Here is a 23,105-nt window from a genome sequence, read left to right as displayed (position 1 = left end):
GTTCGTCGATTGCCTCTCACATTTACCGGAAATACTGTCCATGTCCATCATCCCCCCATCGAGACACACACTCTCTCTCTCACACCGCACACACAATCTCCCCGTTCTCTCTCTGACTGTGATTTTCATGGAGTATCATAGACAATGTGAACAACACCCACCAACAATATAAGTATAAAGTCAGTGCCTCCCATGCTTGTCATATACAAAATCAATTACCCGACCGTTATTTTTAAGAATATTTTATGATTATTTTTATTGACAACATTCTGACCCTCAACCTCCCCGGAACAAAATGGCTTTGCCCCTTAAAATGATCGTCATAAATCACAATCGAAATCAAGTAAATAATGAACTATCCCTTAGCATTTCTGAATTTAATCTGGGAATAGTAGAATTTCGACATAATACACTCTGATTTCCAAACGCTGCATGTACACATTTGTGAACAAAATCTAATTATGTGACTTTAGCATTTAATATTTTAGACCCGAGGGGCGAGCTAGAAATGCGTTAGTTCAAATAAACACTGATATGTTCAGTCCCCCAAAACGCAGTCTCACTGATTCCATCCCGGCGACGTAAAGTGCCGAGGGTTACCGAAGGTGCAGGTACCTCCGACCTCGCCAAGGTTGGTCTGACAAGTAGAACAGGCCGATTCAAATGTTGACATTACGAAGAGTGGAAATCGCTGTATGTGGGAGTATATGTGAAGAGCTTACATTGTACTGTGGGATGGTATCAAGGAGCGGTTGGATTTCTGTGGCCCATATCCACCAACATGACCAGCAGACTTTAGTGTGTTGCTTGTGTAAATCTAACCCATGTGAAACATTGAACAGAGGAACACCTGAGCTCAAAATCTAGTGATTTTTAAGTGCAAATGTGTCCGAAATGACAACACGTCGGCCTGGGGAGTTGTTTCGTACTACACCTGACACAGGTATGTATATTAGCGGCGACTTTGATCTTTTTCTGCATATAAATCAGCCGATGAACCCCCTATGTTAGGCGCATGCCCGCATACATCGAGGACAGAGAACCTTACCATGTATCGATCTTGTTAGATCACAATCCCGTATTGATAGATTGGATACAACCAGTAACATCCTAACTGGGATGTTTTGTATACAGATATGTTGACAGTGGTTATTAAGGAGGAATACGCAGCGAATCGTTAAGTGCTCTCTGATCGTCGATGACCGTTCCTGGCCGTGCTTAATTAGCCAGAAAGAAACGTTATTTTCATGAACACAGAAAGCAACAGAACAACCGGTGTAACTTTTCATGCAAATTATTATTGACTAGTGCAATATATACGTATCAGATGGTACGAGATGAAAATATTTCAGGTCAATGTAATCACTGGGTTTCCAGGTCAATGGTTCTGTTGGTGTGAACTATGAATTAAGTCTCTCATGCATGACCAAGGCGAGACTTCATGACTTAACTGAAAGCCAACAAGTGCCCTCTCCTTAGGCTGTATATAGGATTTACAAATGAACAGATGTGTGTAAGCATTTTGAGCACTTGCTTACATTATGCTCAGCTAATATTATTTGATAATTCAAAACCCTTGCTGGTTTGTTATAGGTCTGAGTGATGTCAGCTTTTGAAATATCTGTGTGCTAGATATCCTGTGGCCATTCATACCTTGAACTGTCTGCCTATCTGTAATGTAACCTCTCACACCAAAGACATGGAAGGATGATGGTGTATTTCCATGGGTCATAAGACACTGATGAGGTGTCTAGACGTTCTTATGTGTTACTGTGAGATGTACACAGTTCAAACGATTTTATTAAAGACAGACACAAGATGTCAGCTGCTGTAGATCAATGTATATTTGTCTCTACACTCGCAGTGACACTGTCCTTACCATAGCTGTTACAACACACTCAACTTTGTAGCTTTTGTATACACATTATATTTTGCAGACATGTTGATTTTGGTATGGAGTATATTTTTTATAAATAGTTAAAAATCACTTCTTGCTTTGTATGTCTCAGTACACAGTGTCTGTTGCTATTGTTTACATACAGAAAATATGGATATACATAGAAAGAAATTGTACATGCTCTGACTGGATCTGTTTCCCAAACACATGACATATTAGTTGCTGAGTATTTCAAGCTGACATGACCAGTGGCAAATAATCCCACAGTCAGGCCATCTTATAGCTAGTAAGGGTGTGCGATTGTTCAGATTTGAAGAGAGAATATTTTGTAAAGGATTTTCTGAAGTGAAAATCACACTGGAGCAGTAAAGTTCAAGACAGGTACATTTTGGTTGTCTAACATTGTCTTCTTATTAGCTAATTATATAGGTCTAACTTTTTGAATGTGTTTCGCCTGTAATGGAATGTCCACAAAATTGGGTGTAGCAGTGGACAGGTTTTGTAAACTCATTGTGGTTATGTCATGGTCAGTTACAGAATCAGTTGCCTGTACAGGCATGGAACTATATGTTTGCATGTATCTCCACAAATTCTGATACATATTGAGTTGATGATTTTGATGAAAGTTCAAGGTCATCCTGGAAGTTATACAATCTGGAGACTTAGGTAATTGCTTGGTATGAAGACTTTTCTGCATCATTGTGAAAGTGTGGAGGTACATGATGGTACTTTATGACTTGAAGCTTTGATGAAATGTTGTAATTGCCTTCGTCTGTTCTTGTAGGTTATTATAAAACACCTCTAGTACTGCACAGTTGCAGAAATTCTGCTTGTGTTCAAGTTGAAGTTGGAGTCGGTATTTCTCAGGGAAGGTGGCATTCCACTATGCACAGTATAGTAAGCAAGTGTAATTCAGAAATGTAGGTCCCTTCATTAAGGTGATCACTGTCACAAGGTGCAACAAAAAGATGTATTTCTTAGTGTGTCCTTTGGGGCTTTAGCTCCTCAGCACTCACATACTCTGAATATCTCTGTTCCTACTCTCATACAGCACCACAAGGGTAAATGTAAGACTGCAGTGGAAGTACATGTAACTAGTCCCTCTGATACTTGTGTCTGGAGCTTTTAGCATATTCAGTAGGTGCTGTCACCCACAGTGACTGTTCAAATGGTTTGGGGCTGTAACAGCTCTTCTTATCTTATAAGAAAATTGAATATAGGTTCAGTATGATTGTATGATTTTGTCTCCCAGATAGCTTTGTTTAATGGAGACCTTTGGGAATAGTGAAGAAGGAACATATGAAAAAGTATCCTCATAATAATTCGTATTGACATTTTCATGTTTGAATAAACTAAGTGGATCAGGTTGTCAGGTTGGTGACATGGCGGATTTTGTCCCATTGTGTCCCAGTGGTATTGATTGATGCTCATTCCTTCAGCCACTGGAAGAACAGTTGTCCAACACCACTGTGGCAGGTAATGCAGAAGTCAGCATGTTACAGATGTCAGGTCCCATCCAGTGCCAGCATGTTACAGATGTCAGGTCCCATCCACTGCCAGCATGTTACAGATGTCAGGTCCCATCCAGTGCCGGCATGTTACAGATGTCAGGTCCCATCCAGTGCCAGCATGTTACAGATGTCAGGTCCCATCCAGTGCCGGCATGTTACAGATGTCAGGTCCCATCCAGTGCCGGCATGTTACAGATGTCAGGTCCCATCCAGTGCCGGCATGTTACAGATGTCAGGTCCCATCCAGTGCCAGCATGTTACAGATGTCAGGTCCCATCCAGTGCCGGCATGTTACAGATGTCAGGTCCCATCCAGTGCCAGCATGTTACAGATGTCAGGTCCCATCCAGTGCCAGCATGTTACAGATGTCAGGTCCCATCCAGTGCCAGCATGTTACAGATGTCAGGTCCCATCCACCGCCAGCATGTTACAGATGTCGGGTCCCATCCAGTGCCAGCATGTTACAGACGTCAGGTCCCATCCAGTGCCAGCATGTTACAGATGTCAGGTCCCATCCAGTGCCAGCATGTTACAGATGTCAGGTCCCATCCAGTGCCAGCATGTTACAGATGTTAGGTCCCATCCAGTGCCAGCATGTTACAGATGTCAGGTCCCATCCAGTGCCAGCATGTTACAGATGTCAGGTCCCATCCAGTGCCAGCATGTTACAGATGTTAGGTCCCATCCAGTGCCAGCTACATGATTTAACATAGATGATGAAAACATGGAACGTTGGGAGTTAATCCCCATAGAATATTGAGATTAGGCTATGTGTTCAGAATTTGTACCACAAAGGTTTCTCTAACAAAAGGATAAGTAACATAATTCCTGAATTTCTAAGACATACCCTCCCCATCCCAGAAAACATGTATTTCTGAAAATGTCAAATTTCTCATTTTACTCAAAATTTGGACAGCCATGATCTTACAATACAATACAACTAGATATTTGTATAGCGCTGATGTTCATTTAGTTCAGCGGCTCAAGGGCGCTTTTCCCCCTCGATCATTGGATGTCCATGACAATGGCACATCGTATTTTCAATCTCAACTCCCTGGGGAGCATACAACTCTTCATCTGGCTCGATCCCGGCACCTCCAAGCTCCCATGGATTAGTAGCCTGGCGCCTTAGACAGCTCGCCCACCGCTTGATAGCAATGTCATAGTCAAACTTTGAGATTTTGCATAATTTTATTACTATTTAGTTCTATTGATTACATGCTTTGAAAAACTTGCCATTGAACCCAAGTGAATTATCAGGATGCACATTTTATTGGGTCTGTCTCTTGTACTTTGTGTAGCTAGTTCTGTGTAAAGTGTGTAATATTTCACAGTTTTGTTATTCTTTGCTGGTTTCCTTACATATTGTGACATCCCATCGCCACATGGTGCCTCTAAACCTCAGTATTGTTTGCCCAGTGGGTATCTGGTTGAGTAATTGGTGTCTTTAATGTTTTTAGCAGGAAATATGACACAGTATACTATAGCTTATGTAATTCATTATCCATGTAAATATGATATCACACAGCAATGAGGACAGTGTATGTACATGTGCATAGTTGTTGTACAATGTTGCTGTAGGGTAGTGATGTCATGGTGGAGGTGGCTGTTAATGTTTAACATTGTGGTAACAGAGGAAACAGAACTGAGCAAAGCTGTCCACTAAAGATTCCTTCGAGGTCTTAACGGAACAGATGGTTGTGGTCAGGGCAAGCTTATGTTTGTGCCTTGCATCAGGTTTGTTTTCAAAATGTTAGTGATATCCATAGCAAGTAAAGCTCTTTATTCAACCCAAGTGTGTCAATGACGGTGCCCCACGTCGTGCCCCAGTATTTCCTCTGGCAGGTTTGTGTTGGTCGAGATGCTCTGTCATCCCATCATTTACCAATGGTTTCTGCCTCGGCATTTGAAAAAATCAATCTGTCCATGTCAGACTCTGGTGTGCAGGCATCATGTTGGCGTGAGTAACTGCACCTTGCCTTGTTATATAAATGCTTCAACAGAGCTGCAGGTCTTCCTATCTCATAAAATTCTAAATTTGTAGTCCTCTGAAAATCATGTTTCTCAGGGAATGATGTTGCCATGGTGATAGTGATTCATTTAGTCCAAGTGTGTTCCTATAGGTCAGTATTTATTTCCCAGGGAATGCACAGTAAGAACCTTGATCCCATCAGACTGGTGAATGTTAGTTCAGATTCACTGCTAGGTCTGCCCTGTCCACAGGAACAAGGAGACCTTCCTTCTGCCGTGTCATTGTAACCTGATCAACCCACTTGCCACCCTTTAATCAGACAGTTTGTCTTCATAAGGTTAATTGTTCAGTATGCATATTTCATTGTGACATGTATATACAGACACCATGGTTCCCGTGATGTCATATGTAACCCAATCAGCACCTGTACTGTTGTGTTTCATTTTTTAAATATGAAAAGATGTACAGTCATTGTTTAGTAAATGGAGTTGTTTCAGCTCACCATGCAATGTTCATTTGCTACAACTGGTAATTCTTTTGCTTGGTAATTGACAAATATCTGGCTTAACACTGATCCTTCCATTGTTATGATCATTTTCCACCAACCCATTGTACTTCCACACATTGTACTAGTGCTGAACAGTCATACTAGTGCTGAACAGTCATACTAGTGCTGAACAATATTCATGGCAGTCTGTGTCAGATGACAGCTGGACATGCACAGGATCAGAAACCCTGGAATTGCCTGAAACGATGAGCGTATGTTTTATAATGTGATCCAACAGTTCAGATTTCTTATTGATTTCACTCAGGAAGTAATCAACCATCTAGCCTCAAGGCTGGAGAATCAAATAGCTAGTGTTACGTCAGATGTTTATAGGACGATTCACTGGTGCACTGAGGTGTAGGTAACTCACAGTGTCTTGATGCCATTGACTGATGACCCAGTGTAATGTTAGTTCTCCCCTTCTTTGTAGTAGTTAAGGTAGTTGCTATCAGGTTACATGCTAAAATGTATCTTCAAAATGTTGACATGTCACCACTGGGGGTTATTTCTGTAAGGGTAATCAGTGATAGTTATAGTGAAAATGTAAAACTAGTGCCCAAGAAGGTAATATTTGAAGTTAGAGGAAATTAGAAACAATGAGAAAAAAAGTATAAAGATCTCCAGTCTTACAAGTTGTGCTATTTGTAAGAAAGGGGAATTGCCTTTAGAACACTAACTGACTGCATTCATGTACAGGTTTTTTTTGTAATATTGTGTTTTTATATCATTTTTTTGGTCTTAAACTCACTGTTAAACTATAACAAGAAACAGATGTGATTTACTTTAGCTAAGGTGTATTTGTTACCTTGTCAGCCAGTCTACATTTAGGGCATATTGCAAGGAGTGTTCAGCAGGAAGTTGTCAGACTAGCAAGGTAACACTGGCAGTGTTGTTGGGAATGGTAGACATAGTCACGCAACTCCTGATGCACTCAACCCACACACCCATGCATGCACGCACATGCACACGCACCAGAAAACGACCTCACTTCACTTCAGATGTTATAAACACCTGACCTCACAATGTGACATTGTGGCACCATATTTTGTGATTTCGGAGAATGACACATCCCCACAAAGAAGGGCCACATTCTACATGGTGACTTTAGGAGTTGCGATCATCTTAGCAGTACGATCATTTTGTAGAATGAGGCCAGGGACTTGTTGCGGAACAAAACTCCTTTAACCAATTTGTTTCCAGTACTGTTGGCTGAAGTAATACATTGTTGAAAGGGTTATGTGGGCTAGTGAATATCACCTTTGAGTTAGACCCGACTTTGTCAATGGTCACTGATACAACTAATCCTTTCAGCTCAGCCGACTTGTTGACACTATTCATACGCAGCCCATAGACCTTTCACATGTGACTATGGTGTCAGTAATATGTCTGTATGAACAGAGTACTCCCCTTTGTTGGGAAGAGTTAGACCTATATGAACATCAACACAACCATTTGGATAGTTTGTGCACAGATCATGACAGACATTTTAATGACACAATTTTTTTCAGAACTTAGGTCCTAACAGTTTGACATTAGAACCAGTATGTTTCATCTGTGTACGAAGGTGTCATAATGACTCGTATATTGTCTGCAGCCTGCTGTGACGTCCCCTGGATGGCGTCATGCTCTGGTTGCCAGGCAGCCATATTTCTAGCCCAGGTCGACACAACACAGCTGGCATGTGGGGAGCTGTAGTTCAGAAACATTCTTACACCAGCCCACCTCCATAAAAAAGTTTACCCACAACTTGCAGCTTGATTACCATTTTAATCAAGTTGCTGTAAGCAAGGATAAAAGAATGTTTTTTCCACTGTAGATTTGTAATATGACCTGAAAACATAAAGTCTTGGCTGAAGATGTATGAAGTTTCTGTTACTTCAAGGATGAGTGTTCTATTATGTGTCCGCCAGTATAATATGGCCTTCAACAAATGTGGCCATAGCTAACGATGAAGTGAAGTGTGAATTGATAGCAGACCTTTTTTGTTCTATTTTAAAGAATAGAAACAGTGGTATTAGATGAGCTCTCATGGATTACACGGGTTACCAGGGACTGGATTGCAGAGGGTATCAGGCGCTGGATTACAGCATTTCAGCAAACTGAATACATGGTGTTTCAGGGGCTGGATTACATAGGGTACCAGGGACTGGATTACAGCGTTTCAGCGGCTTGAATGCTTAGTGTTTCAGGGGCTGGCGTATACTGGGTGTCACCTGTCTGTCGATCATGGTCTAGTCTCTCCAGCATAATATATGGGAGTGAGAGTTTGGATGTCTGAGGTAATCAAAGCAGGCATCCGGTACAGTGAAATGCCAGGGCACTGCATATAGCTGTGTTAGTTGAAGGTCACATGCAACCAAAAAATCAAACATGTTTAAAACACAGTTATCACTTATTCATGATGTATAAAATGCATTGCTAACTAAGAAAAACAAGTAAACAAAATCATAACCATATAATCGTAAATCAAAAGTGCAATATTTTGTGCTTGGGTTAACCTCCCTCAAAACGAATCAGCCGTGATACCAAACCCAGTCAGAACCTGTGGGTGTGCACTCAAGTGTAATGAAGCCTTTTCATTGGCCTTTGGTTCATTTGCTGATAAGCTAAACTGGTTCTTTGTTTATGGCTTTTAAACCTGATGTGTTAATTCCATGCTTGCCATAAAAGGTGACTATGCTTGTCGTAAGAGGCGACTAACGGGATCGGGTGGTCAGACTAGCTGACTTGGTTGACACATGTCATCGGTTCCCCATTGCGCAGATCGATGCTCATGTTATTGATCACTGGATTGTCTGGTCCAGACTCGATTATTTACAGACCGTCGCCATATAGCTGGAATATTGCTAAGTGCGACGTAAAACTAAACTCACTCACTCACTCTGATTGCATGTGGTCAGTAATTGAAATTGTGCATTGCATATTGCCATTTAGCAGTGAGTGAGTTTAGTTTTACACCGCACTCAGCAATATTCCAGCTATATGGTAGTGGTCTGTAAATAATTGAGTCTGGACCAGACAATCCAGTGATCAACAGCATGAGCATCAATTTGCGCAGTCGGGAACCGATGACATGTGTCAACCAAGTCAGTGAACCTGACCACCTGATCCCGTTAGTCCCATCTTATGGCAAGCATGGGTTGCTGAAGGTCCATTTAGCAGACAGGAAGACATATAGGTGTCAATAAATTGGGCATTGTGTTTTCTGTGTGACAGAGTCTGCTTATCACAATCAACATTTTTTCTTATGTAATGAGTAGATTATTTACTTGTCTGTGTACACAACCAAGATTAGGCTACTGCTCATGACCTCATGCTCCTCTGGGCAGGCATTTTGTTTCAAGCTCTGCGAACCTATTCACAGTGCATACGTCATGAGCACAGTGCAGCATAGCTTTTAAAACCACTTGTTCTCCCCAGCACAGGAGGAAAATTAGTGAATCGTTTTTTCGAATTGTTTGTAGGTTGAATTGGCATATTGGCATATTTGATGGTTTGTTTCAGTAAGTACGTACCAAATTGTATTGGAATCTGCAAAGTTTCCTTTTACGTTGCATGTGACCTTAAAGGCAAAGAGCTCACAGTTTTGATAACGGCAGTATACGGAATATAGCAGTACATCTTTACTTATGGCTCTCAAACAGTGTTGTAATATCTCATCAAACAGCCAGTGCAACATTAGTATATAGCAGGGTGTAGAACATGTCCCCGAGACACCATGCATTCATACATCACAAGAAGTATGTGAGCTGAAGTACATGTTCACACCCTCTATGACAGGCCTTAACAGTTCTCATAAATCACACAACTATAATCAGAAACCTCTACAAATCCTCCCCCAACTATAGCCCTTCACCCAGTTATTATACAACTATAGTCCCCTCACACAAGTATAATCTATAACATGTAGAATACGTCACACAGCTATAATCTATAACACCTAGAATCATGCATTGGGCTCTAATCCTTTATACCTGGAATCCCTCACACAGCTATAATCTATAACACCTAGAATCATGCATTGGGCTCTAATCCTTTATACCTGGAATCCCTCACACAGCTATAATCTATAACACCTAGAATCATGCATTGGCCTCTAATCCTTTATACCTGGAATCCCTCACACAGCTATAATCTATAACACCTAGAATCATGCATTGGGCTCTAATCCTTTACCCCTGGAATCCCTCATACAGCTGTAATCTATAACACCTAGAATCATGCATTGGGCTCTAATCCTTTACCCCTGGAATCCCTCATACAGCTGTAATCTATAACACCTAGAATCATGCATTGGGCTCTAATCCTTTATACCTGGAATCCCTCATACAGCTGTAATCTATAACACCTAGAATCATGCATTGGGCTCTAATCCTTTATACCTGGAATCCCTCATACAGCTGTAATCTATAACACCTAGAATCATGCATTGGGCTCTAATCCTTTACCCCTGGAATCCCTCATACAGCTGTAATCTATAACACCTAGAATCATGCATTGGGCTCTAATCCTTTACCCCTGGAATCCCTCATACAGCTGTAATCTATGCTCTTCATAAGTGTAAATGTTAACAAACATTTCAAGGACAGACATTTTACAAACGCACCACCATTTCCCTCTGTTACCATTCCTAAACACAACGCATGATATGCACGTGCACAACGCAGTAGCCCCATACTTGTGCATGGGTTTCTATTCTTGATTTTGATGTTTTTTCAAGAAGGTCAAGAAATCACTTAGAACATTAGTTTTGACATTTGTTAGTGTTTGTTTCTAGTTGTTTGTTTTACAATTTTACATGCCACACACCAATCATCTTTCAAAAGTATATAATACCTAGAATCCCTTATACAGTTATAATCTATAACATCTAAAATCCATCATACAGCTGTGATCTATAACACCTAAATCAATCATAGGGCTAAAATCTATATCACCTAGAATCCCCCATAAGGCTATAAGTTATATCACCAAGAATCCCCCATAAGGCTATAAGTTATATCACCTAGAATCCCCCATAGGGCTATAATCTATATACCTAGAATCCCCCATAGGGCTATAATCTATATCACCTAGAATTCCCCATAGGGCTATAGTCTATATCACCTAGAATCCCCCATAGAACTATGATTTATGTCACCTAGAATCCCCCATAGGGCTATAGTCTATATCACCTAGAATCCCCCATAGGACTATAATTTATATCACCTAGAATCCCCCATAGGGCTATAGTCTATATCACCTAGAATCCCCCATAGAACTATGATTTATGTCACCTAGAATCCCCCATAGGGCTATAATTTATATCACCTAGAATCCCCATAGGACTGTAATCTAGAGCACCTAAATCCCTCACACAGCTATTATCTACTGGTAATATACCACCTAGAATTTTTTGTACAGCTATAATCTATAACACCTAGAATCCCTCATTCAGCTGTGCTCTATAATACAGTGAAATTCCGATGAGTAAAATGCCGGCATCTCCAGTATAATGCATGTACATGTTGGTCCCGACCATTTCCTGTTACAGTTATCATCATTTGATTTCCCGTTACACAAATTCGTCTCATAAATACACACGATGACTTGAGAACGAAATTCGGTCCCATGAGATTCAAACAACAGCAGTCTTATATACATGAGCTGAAGTCAGTCAATGAGAAGTAGGTAACTGATCCAGTGAACAAATCAGCATGGCTCACACCCTCCCGTCATTGACCCCTGAGTTCAAAAGGCACATTAGTGCCATGTATGTCTGTCTATTGCCGATAGATTTTGTTCATGTACTTTAAGCGGCACATCTATTTTGTATTTCATTGTGCTGGTACTCAAATGAGTCCATATTTATACACTATATGTTTTCATTATCTGTGTCACCTGATGTACTGCTGTGCTATATTTTGAAACGATGTTCGATCATCTTTTTTCTTCCCTCATAGACGTACCTGTGTCATGAGTATATCGATATGTCAAATTTATTACTTGATCCCTAGTGATTCAACTCAACAGGTTGGACTGTACCTAAATCTTTTATACAGTTACAGTTCATAACACCTAGAATCTCTGTTACATGTTTGCTGTGCTTCAACCATTGGCCAGCTGCTTGATCTCAGTAATTAATGATGTATGGTGTTGTTGATATCTGTCACTGTTTTTGTCTATTAGAAATTTTGTATCAGTCATAAGTGATAATGCTGAATGTCGACTTCCACCAAGACTTGAACACTTTAACTGAACGCATTAAGTTCTCTTGCTGATACTAGACGAATTCTCCATAAACATAATGGAGGAAAAGATCTGTACTTAAAATATGCTTAATCTCCTAAATATGTTGTGAAGGATACAGATTAGCAGAGAATTGTTTTCTTTACCAAGATTTATGGAGCTCAAATATTGTGCCAAGTTCTTGGTGGGCATAAGGTCTACAATACAGATGCTTTTGAGCAGAGCTGAGCTTTTACATTGATTGGTGATGAAATATACAGTTGCAGCATTTCAGTTAAAATCTACCATGCAAAAACATTGTTTTTATGCTTCAGACTTGGGCTGTGTATAACATTGTGACATTTACTGTAAAAAGTGTTTAATAAACCTGAGATAGTGGTTGTTAATGTTTGTATTGGGGGTTGTCTTGTGAACTAGTCATGCCACAAACTTAGATGTAATTCTACAGGTATGTATAAGTGTGAAGCCCTTGATTGGTGTCCATGGTGATACATCCTCAGCTATGTTAGGTGTTGATATATTGATTGTATTATCATAAATACCTTTGAGCACTTCATCCCTATCACATCATTTTGACTAAAAGTTAGTGTTGGGAATTTGTTGAATTTTCATGATTGATCATTAGATTGTCAAAATGATCGATCTAAAAGTTAGTGTTTAACTTCCAGCTGATGTCACATGAGACTATTAACAGTCACATGCAGCCACGTGAGCTAATCAGGGAGCTCCTTGTTATGTGCTTAAATGCTTGAATTTATTACGAGATTCTAACTTTCATGACCCAAGATGAATACACATGCCATGATATGAAAATATGAAATGAGTGAAATTCACATTGAAAACATTGTAGATACTTACTGGGTTACATTGGACAGAGATTTGTCACCATCCTTTATCATTGTTAATGTCTTCAGAATATGAATTTTTGCATCTGCCTCACAGAAAGTTTTGTTCTTATAGCACCTTTTTGTCTCCTGTTTTGCCAAACATAAACCCAAACATTGACGACTGTCCCTTGGTTTGTATACATTGATGGGAATATAATTGAGTTACTGGCATGTAGGGATTGTTGACTGCATTATCTGGCCTTGTGTAGGTGAGTGTTTGCACAGGGTTTACAGTCTGTAACTCAATCTGCTGTCTCTTGTGTCAGGGGCAAGTGTTGTCAGAACACTTCATTTCTTTGTTAGCCACAGTAGATAATCACATTTATATTGCTGTGTAATCTGCATGATCTATATGGTTTGTGTAAGGTGAGAGTGGCTGGGGTCAAGTGGGGCGTGTTCTGTGCAGGTCAGTGCCCCTTCAGGCAGATATTGGCCTACTATTTTCTAATGACTTTGTCACAGAAGTAGAGACTATTTGCAGTGCATGTTACTTTATCATTTATATTATATATTACGAATAGAAATGTTATCATGTAAGTCTTTGGTGAGCGTAATGCATATTTCCATCTCCTAATATAGTATACAGGATTGTAAGGTCTTTATTGTGTGATATCAATCTTGAAATAAGTGATGTTTTAAGATGTAATTACATACTATGTAGTTCCAATGCAATTCCTCCAGAAACTTGGTTGTAAAGGCCTGTTTAGATTGAACTGCTTTACGTTATTTTCCTAAATGATTTACTCACAAGTTGGTTTACACCAGTACCGGAAGAAACACCTGTTAGATACATTTGGAATGTTCTATCACCCTGTCTATCAGATTGGAGTATTTCACTGACTTGAGTTAGTCAAAACGCCTACCGGTATATAAATAGTGTCAAGAGTGATTGGTTTCACTGTTTGTTGTAGTATGTATCATGCACAAGAATATGAAGTGACCCCTACTCTACCCAGCTGAGTGTACCTGCTTTAGCAGGTATTTACAGCTTTCGAAAATATCAAACTGGAGAATACGAAACATTTCAGGAGAATTAATATATTTTAGTAGTGATAAAAACATCCCTCACCAGCAGTGATCTACACAAATTATCAAAATCTATTCATGATTACACCATAAGATCTGATTGATTTGATGTTTCACAAATACTATTTTTGACTGTCAAACAAATAAATCAATGTGCATGCAGTATCCTTATCTTGACTGCTGATAAAGAAGACAATGTTCCCTCTGTTTCTGCATTTACTTGTATTCGTATTTGTTTATGGGAATGGCCTTCAATTAAGTTCCTCGGAGCTTGCTGACCAATCCATTCATGACTTCATGAATAAATATGTTTCAAGCATAAAAACAAACAATAACCATGACTGAGGGTTTCACATATAGCTAAGATAACAGATTTGAAGGAATGAGAAAAGTGGAGCTGCAGGGAGACAGGCTGACAGGTTGGGGCAGACATGGGTTGCAGCTTGTTGGAACATGAGCTGACTGCTGGGAGCACACTCACGTTATGTAGACGCACCTCGGCATCCAGGGCAGAGTTCACATCACACCTTCCCACATACTCACTTGGGTAAACATAGTACTTACAGTGACATCTAGGTTAGACAATAAGTTACAGTGACATCTGGGGGGGGGTTACAGTGACATGTTCGGTTAAACAACAAGTTACAGCGATATGTGCGAGTGTAGACACAATAAGTTATAGTGACAATGGCTGGAGTAAAGGAATATGTTACATCATTAGTACTGGACTAAACTGAATAAGTTACAACGACATTGCTAGGTATAGGATGTTTATATAGCATATGTCCACTCACTAGTGCATGCTCAAGGCGCTGGCATTTTTCCCTCGATCACTGGATGTCAATCTCAACAGCACATCATATTTCAATCTCAACTCCTTGGGGAGTATACAGCTCTTTCTGCCACTTGGCGCACCAAGTTTATTGAGGCTCTCTCATCTCAACGGGGTACCCATTCACAGCTGGGTGGACTGGGACACATAGTTGCTGTACCCACAACTGGGTGTTTGCACGTGTTCATGTGGCCACCATCTGGTCATATACCAACAGACACAGTGTTGTGTACTGGGGGTTGTGACAACACTGAAAGAGTCTGCACACAAAGATGACTCCAAGGTTTTTACACCTGGTCACAGGTGAGCTGGATCCTCGCTGGATCACTAGCCTGGCGCCTTAACCAGCTCGCCCACCATGCCCCATGCTAGGGTAAATGGAATATGTTACATCAGTATGTACTGGGCTAAACTGAATAAGTTACAATGACATTGCTGGGGTAAACACAGTATGCATGGGTAGACACAATAAGTAACAGGGACATGTGCTTGTGTAAATATAAGAAGTTACCTGGGGTATGCAATATGCTACATCGATGTGTGCTTGAATAAAGTTACAGCAACATGTGTTAGGATGAAGACAACAAGCTACAGTAACATGCTGGGTAAACACAATAAATTACAGTGACATGCGCTGGGGTAAACGCAATATGTTGCAGCAATATGTAGATGGGGTAGACAATAAGTCATGGTGATGTGTGCTTGGGTAAACACAATTAGTTGCAGTGGTGTAAGCTGGGTGAACACAGTTATGCCATGTTAGATTGTAGCAACTAACAGCTACCTCAAAATCCCTGCAGAGATAATACCAATTTCAAAATTTCATGCTGAGCTACTTTTTTTATCAAATCTTATGAAAGGACAATTTTTGTTTTCTATACTGTCATGCACACTTGGAGATGAAGGCAAAAATTGTAGAAATTTATTCATTGCCAACCATAAGGCATTTGGAAGTCTTGCCTGTAGCTAGCGAAATGCTTGTAATGCCTGTGGAGTGTGTGTGGCACACGTAGCCCTCCATCCTGTTAGGTAGGTTGCAATGAAAAGTAGATTGTGAAAGTCTTGTGCTTGTCAGACTTGATACAAACATGCCTCAGCTTTACCTTGTCGTGCAGATGTAATATATGAATTGTCTTGTCAGTGTCAGTGACCGGCAGAAGTAGGGGTTTTCCTCATGAATTAAGGTACCTCATGCTGTCCTGTTTACATGGTTTCCGTAATCCTGATCCTGCATGTCTTCGGGTGACTGTGACCCCTATGTCCTGAAATACATTTGTCCTACATTCACAGATCTGGTTATGTTCCTTATGTCATCAGGTGGTTGTGTCCATTTCTTCCGGTGTTAGTCTCTCATGGCTTGAGGTGGTGTGAATCATGTCATTAATTGGGTTTGTGTCTCCTGTCTTTTACCCATGAAGGTAACTGGTCTTCAGTAACCCATGCTTGTCATAAGAGGTGACTAATGGGATGAAGTGATCATGTGATCAGGCTCACAGACTAAATTAATGGTTGAAACATATCATCGGTTCCCAATTGTGCAGATCTATGCTTATGATATAGATCACTGGATTGTCTGGTCAAAACTTGATTACTAACAGACTGATGTCATGTTGCTGGAATATTGGTGAGTTGTAAAACTCAAGTCACTAACTCACTCTTGTATTAAGGTGGTTGTGTGCCTCATTTACTGAGGTGTCATGTGCCTCTGAATGCTGAGGTAGTTGTGAATCCTATCTTTTGTTGGTTTGTTCCTCATGACTTTTCCTTGTGTTTCAGGTTGGAAGGAGAATGATCTATCAGGTTTTATCCTGACTGGTGGTCGTTCACTGGAGTCTGTGTTGGATGCCATCAAGTCTGGCGGCACTGGTGGTGGTGGAGAGGAGAAGATACAACAGGATGATACTCGGGAAAATGCAGCCAAGGATGATGTGGAGAAGGTGAGGTTTAAGTAACTGTTTCCATTTGCTGGAGCAGTTCTGTGTGTCATATCAGACTAGTCAGTGTTAGACACTTGTATAAGATCTATAAGGTCACAGCTTACACTCTGTCATTTGGGTTACATATTTTAACTAATGAATTAAAATTAGTTATATGTCTGTGATAAAGTTACATTTATCAAAACAAACTCATTTGTATTGCTGATTAGCAATCTCAGACTGTAGGGATGACCAAAATCGTAGGCAAGAATATAAATTATCACATCGTGTCGAGGGAAATATGGGGTTTTATCAGTCCCGAGTAAAGTTGTATTCTGCTGTAATACAACCTTACTCCAGTTCAGGGAATACAACCTTATTCGGGACTGATAAAACCCCGTATTTCCCTCGACACGTTGTGATAGCGCATTTATCTAGCTGAATGTTTTCACTAAATCAAAACAACACGCATCGAATCGACTTGCTGCCATGTTGACACCAGCTGATCGTTTGACCTCAGTGCAATGCACGTTACTAAAGGCTTGTCGATGCACAATTTTCTCACTTGTCGTGTCGTCACCTAGGTGTAGTGGGAGTATATGCCTTTTGCAGCAGGAGTATTAAAGTCGTATACTCCCGCTGGCGGATTGTGATGGATGTACATGGTATTTTATGTGGACCAATCAAAACTCAACATTCTTATATGAGGCTACATAATATTCTTTGTGTGGTTGGTATTAGAGGTAGCATGACTCTGTACATGGTAGCAATGTTTCTATTTCAACTACAGTGACTGTGATATTTCTGTCAGGCACAAAAGCAGATAGTGTCGAACATGTGTAACTAGTAACATGTGTATAATGTGTATTGTGATGTGGAGTACAGTGCATTCATAGATGTGCCTCTTTTTGCAGGTTGTAGAGGCCGAGATGGAAGAGGACAAGGAACAGGGCCTGAATACAAGGGAAGTCCTGGACAAGGCCCTGGCACAGCTGGAGTCTCTGAACCTTGTGGAGGCCGAGAGGCTCTTCCTCAAGGCATACCAGAGACTGGAAGACACACCGGAGGAGAACTACCGATCCAAGATTGAAATTTTTATTGGTCTTGCTGAAACCTGTACCAGGAGAAGTCGGACTAGCCGACAGAGTCCATTAGAGTGGCAGTGGCTGTGTGTTCATGCTACAACCTTGTTGCAAGAGACAATAGAGATGTGTATTACTGAGATAGACTTGGAACAAGACAACCAATGGATGGACTGGTACCAGTCAAAGCGGGACTGGGCAATAAACAGAGTGCGGGGCCTTGAAGATGTGCTAGCCAGAACCATCCACAACTGGCTCCGGGAAAACTGGAGGGTTGTGGATCCTTATCATACCCAGAATGTTATGGGATCTCTCACACCTACTACATCAACAAAGTTTCCACTTTCCAGTTTACTTGGTTTGGGCATCAAACCATATCAGTCTGGCTTCCTGACACAGTCTTTCAGCTTGGAGAGTCTGCATGAAGCTCCTCTCAGTGAAGCCATGTCTATTGGGAATGCAAATTGGTTCAAAAGACTACAATTATATTGCAAGAGACGATTGTATAATAAAAATGTTCAAGAGATTTTAGATGAAGTGTTGCACTTCCGAGGCTCCTTGTTGGACTTTGACAGAAGTTCTTCTCAGAGACTAAGCCTTGATACTTTAACAGACGGCAGTGATGCAGAGTACAGTGACCATGTCGATGTAGACACTGAAGCAAAAGTTGACACTGCTGTGAAGGAACATTCACTAAGTTATGAACTAGCAGCCAGTGATGTTGACAAAAATGGTTGGGACTTTTTTCTTGAAGAAAGGAAGAACTGTGAAATTAGTGGAATCTTGCAGCTAGCTACTGAACCTTCAGAGGACAATGATGTCCTCGGAGCCACATCTCAGGAAGCAATATTACCAGAACCAATTGTTAAGAAAGATTTTGTGTCCCCACTTCAAGAGCAACCAATCAAGCTGGTCATTGCCAAAGTGTTCCATAAAGTTGTTGCAAAGCTGCTGCATGAAGACGAGTACCAGAAGGCTGAAATGTTGTGTGAGGAGATTCTTCAGATTGTAGATGACATTCAGGATGGAACAGTCCGACTTCTTAGGTTCAGTGCCCAGTTACTACAGAACATAGGCATTCTGTGTCTTCGCCAAGGAGATGCTTCAAAGGGCATGGTTCACCTGGAGAGGGCTCTGCAGATATTTCGGGATCTCCAAGAACGTGATGCTCACCGCGAAGTGGCCCTTGTTCTCATTGATCTGGGCAATGCCCACGTTGCCAAAGTTCTTCATGAAGATGCTTTGCATAAGCATATCATCGCTGCCATGAGTGAGTTCTTTGAGAAAGAAGCATCAGATGAATCTGATAGTGCTGACTCAAGTCCTGAAAGCAAAAAGTCAGATGAAACAGTATCAGCTGAGGACATGAACAGCATCAATGAGGCCATCACCTGCTACACAGAAGCTCTGATGGTTCTAGAGAACAATGATGAGTCTAACATCGAGTACCTGGCAAAGGCTCTCAGGAAGCTTGGGGACTGTCACTTTGTGGTAAAAAACTATAATGATTCTTTAGATTCATATGAGAGATCCATGGGGTACTTGAGATCATCCAGTGCTCATGGTAAAGACACTGTGTTACAGAATGCTCATGTGCTGTGTATGTTAGGTGTATCTACTTTCATGCTTCATGTGTATCCAAGGGCTGCCTCTGTGTTTGAACTGGCCTACAGGATGATCAGACAGGCACAATACTCTTACAGAGTAGAATCTGAAACTTTCTTCCAAGGACTTCTTCACTCCCTCTTGGGCATTTGTTACTACAAGATGAAGTCATATCACAAGTGCGTATCTATGTGCTACCAGGCTTTTGAAGTGTTTTGGAATATGTATGGTGAGAAAATTCCTGAGTTGAAAAAGGAAAAGTTTTGGTTGATTTGTCAAAATCTCTATATACTGGGTAACTCTTATAATGTTTTAAATTTGCAACACAAGGCTATTAAATATCTGAATATAGGCCGAGCATTAATGCAAGAGAGCAAGAATGGTGAAAAGAGGCAATGTATGAGAATCCTCCAGATTCTGGGTGACTGCTACTTTGCACAGTATGACTACAAGACTGCTCTGACATACTACAATGAAGCTCTTGACTTTGGAAACCATGAGAACATGCAATTATCAGAGCCTGAGACTACGGATGAGATGACCACATCTTCAGATGACATGGCTCTTCACAACCAGCTCCTCAGTCGATCTGCTGATGCCCACATTAGCATGAACCAGTATCAGAATGCTGTGCACTATCTGGAACAAGCACGGGACATCCAGGATGTCCTGGGAGAGGACATCAAGGGGGATCTTGTCTCAACTCTGTACCAGCTGGGGCAGATGCATTCCTTTGCTGGGGATGTGGACAAAGCAATTGACTCATATAAAGAAAGTATAGAGATAAGCAAAGAACTGCATGGTGGAGAAGTAGGTCCTGAACTGTGTTCAATGTTGGGCAACCTAGCCACAATGTGTTATGTAAAGGCCTGCATCTGTGAATCCATAGAGCAGGAGTTGGAGCTTATTCTGAAGGCTGAACAGTACTTCCAAGATGCTATAGCTATCAACATGAACCAGAGTGTTTGTGTCAAGTATGCCAACTTCCTATACAGTCAAGGAAACTATGAGGATGCCATCATGTACTTGGAGGATGCTCTCAAGGCTCAGAGAAAGTCTGATGATATTGTCTTTGGAGGTTTGGAGAAGGTTACCTTGCCAGAACCTCTGCAGGATGAGGTTGATGCACAAGAGGAGGTTGTGATGCCCTCCAGATGCCTTGGCAAATACATCCTTGTCTTGTCACATGTGATGCTACGGCAACCAAAACTTGCTGAGAAGTGGATCATCCAGCTCATGAAGGATGTGTATGATTCAGACATTCCGTTCATGTGGTCAGTGTTAGGCTATGCATTGATGGAACTAGGACTGTTTGAGGAGGCAGCTATCAGCTTCGGCACTGCGGCCACTCTTGACCCAGAGTATAACTTAGCAATAGACAACCACTGTCTTTGTCTGTGCATCATGACCTTGGTGGCTATTGAGAGAGTCATATCAACCATCTTCATCCATGAGAAGATTTGGTATGAGGACCAGAGCCTCCCTGAGTTGTCAGAAGGAACAGGGTACTAGAAGCATTGTATGTGAAGACATAATGTCAACAATAACAGCTGATGTCACATGTAACAAATCAATGGGGATACCCAAAGGGCTGTTGGTTATGTGGGTACAATGTAGACAATTACAGGACTAGTTCCAACCTCTGATATTCTTTAGATAATTCAATGCTGGAAAGCCCACAGATCTCAGATGTGAGCTGTAAAGTGAGAAGACTGGCTCCACTATCGTTCTGGCCAAACATTGTAGACAACTTTTTCACTGGATGGTGCTGTGGATGAATTTACTGCTACAGAGACATGTCGTTATGAAACCAAACTGATTCGAGAAACTCAGGTGTGCAGATGTGAAACTCTACAAAAGTGACATCATATGTTAAACCTTGCACCATATGTCTATTGTTTCAACAGTGATATGTGCTGATCTGTTCACCCACAACAAAGGATTGTTGGTGAAATGTGAGCTATGACCATGACTTCTATGATCAGAGTGGTTAGAATATATCACATGCACGGCTTGTCATAACATGGAACTTATTTGGTGGTCACTCTCTAGGACTTGTTTGTGAGGACAGTTGTTGAAAGCATGAACCATCGGTACATCTGACCTGACCCGAACTCAGTTATGTAGAAGCTGCTGTTATATTGCTAGAACATTTCTGTATTGTTAACAAATCATTATCTCACATGGAATATAGATGCATGTGAATCTTCAAATGAAGAATCATGATCTTGTAGTCTTTAAGATATCATAGCATCATAAATGGTAGGGAATATGATTAAAAGAACTAATTTATAGATCCCCATGTAGCCATTCTTGTGTACAGAAGATGAGTCAGCTAAAACCATCATGTGAATACAAGTGTATGATGTAGACCGCTTTTAAACTGGGCTTGGATGTAGATGATGCATGGTTAGGTGGTGAAGTCTGACACTGACATATGGGATGTAGTAGAGCTAATCAGCAGGGTAGGACACTTCATACAGAAGGGGACCAGGCTGACTGCCCTGCCTTACACACAGGATGTCACATCAGTTACACGTTCACATTTAAACTGGAAGGGGAACCTGTCTTTGATAGTGTCACAGGAAACAGACTGATTAGTTTGAAATGAGGGATGGCATATAGAATATCAAGCCAGTTTTTACAGATGAATTTGTACGTGCTGTTACGATCACATAGGCTGCAAATCCATGCACAGAGCTATCCTGTTCTCATGACAACCTTTGAGGGCATTTGTGAACATTTACTTTCAAATATGGTAGGAATATATGTATCAAGTAAAGGGGCGTATTTAGTAAGTTGCTCCACCTGTTGGTAGTTAAGAGCAGCTGGGTGTTGTGAGGCAGTGATTTGTGAGAAGTGAGTTGGTTTGGGATGAAATCGTATGATTTATTGTGACCTTCTGTGGTATTTATATCACAGTGTGGCAGTGTTTGACAGTCTCAGAGGAATGCAGACTGTAAATGGTTACTTCTTTGGTTTTGGCTTATAGGGTGGTGCCAAGAACCCTAATCAAAGTGATATCAGTGCTAGGTAGATAGTAAATCACATGTGTTCATATACACTTGTGAATGTCATAGGACAATGCTCGCTTTGTTGAACCGTGACTGTTGGTTAACTGAGTTTAAACCAACATGGCAACCTGCGATGCTAAGGGGTGCAGCTACATACAGCATGCAGCTACATACAGCATGCAGCTACATACAGCAAAAACTGGTGCCTTTGAGTGCAACCCGATGATCAAACATGTGTGCTTTTGTTAACATGACAAAAGCCCCAGATAATATTACGAAAACCATTCAGGTTTAACTCAAGATATATCTATATTGTAATATAAAAAATGAATGTAGCATTTGAACACACATTTTCTGAGCAGCACTACTTGCCAGATCAAACCTGTTACTAATACTTGTCACATCATATATTCTTAATACAGTCTTTATTGCATCTTACCCTAATCTTACAGTGTGTGGTTGTTCTCCTTGTACAGTGTGACAAGTTCCATTTCTTGTATTTTCCACCAGCTGCTCTGGGTAAAATGGTAGAAACAACATTGGGTCTTCACATGATTCCCAAATACAGACTTAACTGCTCTCAAGGTG

General features: G+C 40.9%; 1 protein-coding gene across 1 annotated transcript; it reads left to right on the top strand.

Moving 5' to 3' along the window:
- Positions 1 to 649: 649 nt before the first annotated feature.
- Positions 650 to 21,797, top strand: LOC137277387 (uncharacterized). The gene is made up of 3 exons (XM_067809093.1): positions 650 to 943; positions 16,677 to 16,837; positions 17,731 to 21,797. The coding sequence occupies exons 1-3, from the start codon at positions 895 to 897 to the stop codon at positions 21,013 to 21,015; spliced, it is 3,495 nt and encodes a 1,164-aa protein (XP_067665194.1). The 5' UTR covers positions 650 to 894; the 3' UTR covers positions 21,016 to 21,797.
- Positions 21,798 to 23,105: the final 1,308 nt, after the last annotated feature.

The sequence above is a fragment of the Haliotis asinina genome, chromosome 3 (genome assembly GCF_037392515.1).
Source record: "Haliotis asinina isolate JCU_RB_2024 chromosome 3, JCU_Hal_asi_v2, whole genome shotgun sequence".
In the NCBI taxonomy this organism is placed as follows: domain Eukaryota; kingdom Metazoa; phylum Mollusca; class Gastropoda; order Lepetellida; family Haliotidae; genus Haliotis; species Haliotis asinina.
This window is presented reverse-complemented; position numbering and strand designations above follow the sequence as displayed.